This window comes from Pleurodeles waltl, chromosome 7 (assembly GCF_031143425.1).
Source record: "Pleurodeles waltl isolate 20211129_DDA chromosome 7, aPleWal1.hap1.20221129, whole genome shotgun sequence".
Taxonomy (NCBI): Eukaryota; Metazoa; Chordata; class Amphibia; order Caudata; family Salamandridae; genus Pleurodeles; species Pleurodeles waltl.
The window spans coordinates 669,701,528-669,708,487 of NC_090446.1; the positions used below are offsets into that span (position 1 = coordinate 669,701,528).

The 6,960-nt window shown below is 45.3% G+C and overlaps 1 protein-coding gene across 1 annotated transcript; it reads right to left on the bottom strand.

The window, feature by feature from the left end:
* Window positions 1-710: 710 nt before the first annotated feature.
* Window positions 711-6,721, bottom strand: DRD1 (dopamine receptor D1). Its single transcript, XM_069244663.1, has 3 exons — window positions 6,567-6,721; window positions 4,995-6,138; window positions 711-4,900 (listed from the first exon to the last, which is right to left on the bottom strand). The coding sequence occupies exon 3, from the start codon at window positions 4,269-4,271 to the stop codon at window positions 2,901-2,903; it is 1,371 nt and encodes a 456-aa protein (XP_069100764.1). The 5' UTR covers window positions 4,272-4,900; window positions 4,995-6,138; window positions 6,567-6,721; the 3' UTR covers window positions 711-2,900.
* Window positions 6,722-6,960: the final 239 nt, after the last annotated feature.

Consider the following 6,960-nt stretch of genomic DNA (forward strand, 5'->3'; position numbering starts at 1 on the left):
GGACAGGGTTGATGTACTTACTGGAAAGATAAACATACAAGTAAGCATGGAAGGGAAATCTATTTTTGTTCAGTCAAATTGTTTGATTCCGTGGAAATTACTCAATTTTACTTTGCCTCAGGTCTAAAATCTCCCAGAAAGTGGTTTTGTCTTGTGGGTGAAAACAACTAGATGGCTCCAGAGTAATGAAAGCACAGGTTGCACACGTACCACTTCTAAATTATGCACCAAATGCCCCAACCTCTACACAGGCCAGAAAATGTAAAACTCAGTTTCTATTCATGATGACAGCTGTTTCCTTAGCTGTTCCTTCATGTGCCTGAAAAGTCCTATTTTGCTTTTTGTTTTTTGAGTGGGAGGAGTGTGTTGAGGCATGCCAAGGAGCTAATCTTGGCATATTTTTAAGTATGGCATGAAGACAGCTGCTTCAACAGCCTTGTGTAATCAAAAGCATTAATTGATAACATGTGAATACATAGAACTGCTTTGAGTCAGCCCTCTTCATCTAATGGTCTGTTCAACTGTCATTCACATTTCACTTCTACCCACTACAGCATGGAGTAGTTTGTCAGCCCATTTTAGCCACTGACTCTCTCTCACTCCGTGCATGATGGCACAATTCTTCCCCAATCACATGCATATCTGCCTAAAAAGCAATGCACTTATGTGCCAAGGGCTGTAGAGCAAAATACTTGGCAAATGTTTTCTTTCAATTGTTATATTTTTTAATATATATTTTTCCATCACTCTTGTATGTCATGCCTTTAAGTTACAGTAATTCAAAGTGAATAGTATGTTTTCTTAAAGCCAATCAGAATTGTATTTTCCTTTGGTGTACATTAAAGCATAAAAGGATTTCTATGTTTGTTCTATCTGCCTTTTAGGAAGCAAAAATACACTTATTTTTCAAGTATTTGCAATGACGGTTTTTCTATTTCAAACGTTTCTTCAAAGGCTACTGCTGCCACATTTAGTCTTGAGCTTCTGTTCTTTTTTATTTAGGGGGTATATGCTTGCAATAACATTTGTTTAAGCTATTCGACATCACACCGGTTTGGCAAGGCCAGACCTATGGGCTTTATCAATGTTTCTTTTCTTTGTGTTCTAGTATGTGAAGTCCTTCATTTATTCATCTCGTGTTTTTTTCACTTGCGATTCTCAATGAGCCCATGAACAGAATTAGTGACAGCAGGGCCAGACTGGGAACCCAAAGCAGCCCGGGCAATTCTGTTGGACCAGCCCCCGCGGAGGAGGTGAAAGTGTGAAGCACTGCTGCTTTTGCTCCTGGAGGCCGATATAGCAGCACCGCTGCAAAACCAGCCCCAAGTAGCAACACCAGCACCCACCACTGCAAAAAGTCCCCACCCTTCCAGCCTCCCGGGAAAACGCCTGATGCCCCCTTTGACCAGTCCGGCCCTGAGTGACAGAATGCATATAAAAATGGACTGGGTCAGATAGTTACAACGGAGCTGGGAAACCTAAGCGACCTATCGAACCTATCTTAAAAAAAAGAAACAAATGACAGCACTCTCTTTTCGTGGTATATTGCTTTCATAGCAAGAAAACATGTCTCACTATTCCACATGTGCACTTCAACAGACAAATGGAAATGGCATGTGGGAGAGAGCATGAAACCCAAGCAAAGACACATTTCTGGCCACACCGTGAGCCTGCTTTAAAGGGTACCATATTTTGATAAACCCTGCTATAGTGCAACGTTTGGGGTTGAAAGAGAAAGGGAGACCTGCCCCAGAAGGGTTGGCTGTGTTTTTCAACCCTTCACTCCCGCCAGCCTTGCTTCAGTATTCCTGCTTATGGAGGGTCAGGACTCCATGATTCTTCGCGTGACGTAGATGACGTCAATATGGGTCATGAGCAGCCCACTCTTTTTCTATGAAACAGACACAGAGCGTGTTATGGCCATGGCCTTTGAACGGCACAGACATTTTGAGCCTGACAGGAAACCTCATTTGAGCTCGCTTGCGCAGCCCAAATGTATCACAGATTATGATGTTTTTTTAAACATCCCTTTGTAGAGAAGCACATTCCTCCGTAAACCAGGGCGTAACTATGCAAGGTGCCTCAGCAGGGGAGCACCATCTTCTCATCAGTATGAAAAGGATAGTTCACAAACTATCCAACTAAAACGTCTCTGGTGTTATGGGTTTCCACAGGACACATCTTATGATCTACCCAATAACGTACTTTGGCGACCTGGCATCATTGTGGTGACCAATCCCAAAGTACCTGTCATCTCCTTAAAATAAATTTCATAAATAAGATAAATAAGAAAGACTGAGCTGTGGCAATATAATGAAGAGACAAAAGGGCCCTCTTTAAATTAATAAATTATTATAAAACAGTATATTAACATAATCTCTTTTTCTTCTGGAATCTTATAAAAATACTGATTCTAGCTATAAGGCTCAATTGCTTTTCAGAACATTTTCAATGAAGGCATTTGTATCTAGATCCTCGTATACAATCATTCCCACTTCTTTTGGGTGCAGCAGGTCCCACCTTTTAACTCTCGCCTCCCCGACCACCCCACCCATAGTGAAGATTAACACCCATGGTTCCTTTAATTCTTGTTTTCTAAATTGTTACTGCTTAATTTGCGGTGAACATTTACCAATTAATTGCCAGGAAAATAAGAAACATGTGTGTAACCAAACAATAGGGGTTTAAGGAAAACATTAAATTACTGCCGTTTATGTCTTTTTCCGCTGGTCTGACACAGAAATTAAGAACAGATATAAAATACAGTGGAACACATTTTGGAACCATGTCAGCTCTTCATTCTTCTTCATCAGCAGCTTTCAATGAAGTGTGCAGTCCACGGATACTCACAAACCTTGTGTACCGGGTACTTAAATTTGGATGAGGACCAAAACCACAGTTCAAGTTTTCTGTTGTCCATTCTGTGTGATAGGGTTGATCTTCTCCAAGGACACATCAGCCTCATAATCCAAAATCCCAGACAGGGCAGGAGACATTTTATCCAGGGGCCTTGATGGGGCCTCTTGGTCCCCATCCTCCTCTTTCTTCAGATCATCCTCCTCTGGACAGATGATGGCGTGAGGAATCAGGTAGACCAGGTTGCAGTCATTTGGGATGGACCCCTTGGGCTCATGTTGACAAGAGAAAAGGACTGCCCCATTGTTGTTGATACTCACTGTCTCAATGGCATTACTAGAGCTGGGGCAGAGCCTGTAGCAGCCGAGAAGAGTTGAGAAGGCCTTGCGGAAGTCAGCATTGAAGGCGTAGATGATCGGGTTAAGAGAGGAGTTGGCCCAGCCGAACCAAACAAATACATCAAAGGTAGTGGAGCTGATGCAGAAGGGCTCTGCCCCACCAGAAGTGTAGCTGGGGTCGCAGAAGGGCACCATGCAGTTTAATATAAAAAAAGGTAGCCAGCAGCAGACAAACACCCCCATTATAACAGATAAGGTCTTAAGGACCTTGGTCTCCCGCTTGAAGGACATTTTGAACGAACTTTCTGGTTGCTGGCAGTCCATGCTGCTGCCATTGCCTGTGCTGCTCTGGCAGTTCTTGGCATGCACCGCTGCCCTTTCTAGGGCAGAGATGCGCCTAATCTGCTTTGCTGCAATCCTGTATATCCGGGTATAAGTGACGATCATGATGGCTACTGGAATGTAAAAGCTGATGAGGGAAGAGGAGATGGCATAGGTTCTGTTGAGGCTAGAGTCGCAGTTGTCCAAGGAGGCAGCTCGTCCCTCGACGCTGGCATTCAGGTCGAGGAAGCTGGTGGTTCTGGCCTTGTGCCAGTTGAGCTGAACTGGTATGAAAGAGATCAGCACTGACAAGGTCCACGCCACACTGATCATAATGAAGGCCACCTTAGGGGTCATTTTCCGTTCATACCTGAAAGGGCTGGAGATGGCCCAGTACCTGTCCACACTAATAACACAGAGGTTCAGAATCGAGGCCGTAGAACACATAATATCGAAAGCCACCCATATGTTACAGAAGGAGCCAAAGGGCCAGTAGCCAGCGATCTCTGACACAGCTTTCCATGGCATGACCAGGAGGGCCACCAAGAGATCAGACACAGCCAATGAGATAACAAAGAAGTTGGTAACTTTGGAACGCAAGTGTCGGAACCGCACCACAGCTGCACAGACCAGGGTATTTCCCATAAGGGTGGACAGTACCAGCACAGAGAGGAAACAGCCAGTGAGGACCCGAAAGGAAGAATCCCGTTCCAGATGCAGCCCTTTTCCATCCATGGTGGTGGTGTTTGAAGTCATTGTTCATCGCTGTTAAAAAACATCTCAAGATCCTCTGTCATGGTGACCATAAATCATATCCATCGACTCGAAGGGTGCTACAGTATTAATGTCCAAGTGTCAGCTAACTGGTGTCTTCAACCCTGTCTTGTGTGCACTGCATTCTGCTTACAAAACACACCATGAGGCATCTCGCCCGGCATACAAGAGGTGGTAGCCGCAGAAATGCCTTCTACAGCAGGTAATCCCCTGCAAATGTCCTTGCATGAAAGAAGCATATTTTCAGGTCAATTACATCCAAGAGTACATCTGATGCTCCAGAATACCACAGTGGTGGTCTTTACACGTGCAGGCGCGTTCACACATTTGCAAGGCTGCACAAATTGGCCCTTCAAAGGACTATTGATCATCTCATCCCAGTGTCCATTTGGCTAACCCTCCAAGTCTACTGAAGCGTGTTAGGCGAGGTGGCTGTGACAATAACCCCCCTCTAGGCAGCCAGTCCAGATATCTACTTACTGTACTGTTCTCCAACCTCTATGTCACATTCTTTCCAGACCTAAGTTGAGGGTTACAGGCACACAGCGGAATTTCATTTATGGCCAACTTCTTCCACCAGCTCCAAAACTTTCTGAGGGGGTATCTGAACCCTAGGGACAAATATAAAAATATCTTTCAGGACTTTGTGCCTCATAGTGTCATCATCCAAGCACTTCCTCCTACAGTTAATACTAACATGCTTACCTCTTTTCTTGTGGAGTCAATTCCTTGAATCCAGGTGAATACCCAGTCGCTCATAGATGGTTATCCCATAAAGCACAGATCCCACTCAGTGCCAGACATCTGCTGTCCCAAGACGAGAAGAGGCCATCTCAAGGGTGCAACAAGCCTATAGAAAATCTGGAGGTTCCCTTGCATGTTCTTAATGGCCACAGATCCCCAGTCTGCAGAGAAAGATCCACGCTTCATGTGGTGTTCACCTGAACGTATGCCAGCAGCTTCTTCTGTATATTTTGATAATCCCTTTGGTCAGGTGGTATTCTTCTTCAATCCCATGATAAACTCTGTGGACAATCAGTGTACACGTATTTCCTAAAAAAGCGAATTCGTGTTCACTTTAAAATACATTAGGACATGGAATATGTATCGAAATGCATCCAGGCAAGATAAGGAACAGGCAGCAAAATGATGGTTCCTCCAGGGAGATGTTGTCAGCCACCGTAAAGAAGCGAGAAAACAGATCCTTCAGAATATGGGGTTTCACTGCCTGGAGATGGGGCACGGGCAGTGATTCCCTTCTCCAGGGAAAGTGGTCTCTGCTGAAGGCGGGTTGTGTTGGACACTCGTGTTTGGCTGCTCGTGCAGGCATCTATCTACAAGTCAACACAAATCGAATTTTATCAGCAGAAGTTCAATTCTAGGGGGCTAGCGCCCAGTGCAGCTTCTCAGTTCTAAGCGCTCTCTTCCCGTGCAGAAGATGACCCGTTGGTGCTGACGGCGCTGTGGATACGGGGGCACCTTCTGCACCCCTGTCTTGAAGTAACAAAAAGCTCTTACCACTGCAACCTCAAGGACTGCCCCCAAGTGACGCCCGTGAAGCTACATCTTTTCCCTCTTCAATCGCCCCCTCCTTCCTGGGATGATGGGGTGTGGGACTGGGCACCCCCAGGACACGACATGTTGAAGCGTCTTTCCGTGACAACACCTCTAAAATGCCGGAGCTCACTTTAATGCGCTGGTCTGACTGGGGGCTCCTCCGTGGAAAGACCATCGGTTTTGTTTTCCAGTGCACCGGGCATGCCACCCTGAAGCTTCACTCGCAGGGCCGATGCCCGGTCCATAGCAGAGTGTAACGCCTGGCTGGGCGAATTAGACCGGATTCTTCACCCTGGATTGCATAGGATCACGTTGGAAAAAAAATCAAAAAGAAAACTGAAATTAGTTAATGGCAAAACGACTTGTAAACTCAGTGCATACTATTTCATTTAAATTTCAAAACGGAGACACGCAGTGCTGCGAACAGAGAACATAGCTTTTGACTAAAAAAAAAAACACGTTGTTTTATTTAAAGGGAAATAAACAGCTTTGGATAACTGTGTAAAATAAAATATAACTTTATGGCTAATGGACGTTTTTATTCAGATGAACAATATGCTTTAAACGTGCAAACTTGATTAAATACACATTTCCACTACATGTACATGCAGATCTCTGCCCCCTGTGATCCCTCCATTTAAACCCACTGCTGGGATGTAAAGTTGCACCCGTTTGCTATCCGGGGTTGCTCGGAGCAGGGCCCCCCCTTGGTATCCTTACCTCCGAGTGCCCTCGAGGTATGGGCGGTGGAAATCTGGGAGAGGCACATGTCGGTGCCTGAAAAGTCCTTCAGTCTTAACCCGATTCAGCACTGAAGGGGAAAGTAGCGCTCGCCCATCCTCTCACTGCCTGGTTCCCAGCTCTGTCCCAGCTTTAATGATGCCGGATTCACATCTCTATTTGATTACAGTCAGGCAACATCAGGATCGTGGTCTTTGCATGCCCTCTAGTGGCAACGTTGTTACATCGCGAGTTTGTATCCCACACAGAAGCTGGATATTGCGCTGTGCCAGCGGAAACGACACAATCTTAATACCAGAAAATTTGCAAATCTCACGACAGAAGCTTGCCAGCGAAGGTACATTTTTGCTTAAACCGAGAAATATTTAGATTT

Bases quoted from the DNA above. Each gene is read 5' to 3' on its own strand.
- DRD1 (XM_069244663.1), bottom strand. From the start codon at position 4,271: ATGACTTCAAACACCACCACCATGGATGGAAAAGGGCTGCATCTGGAA.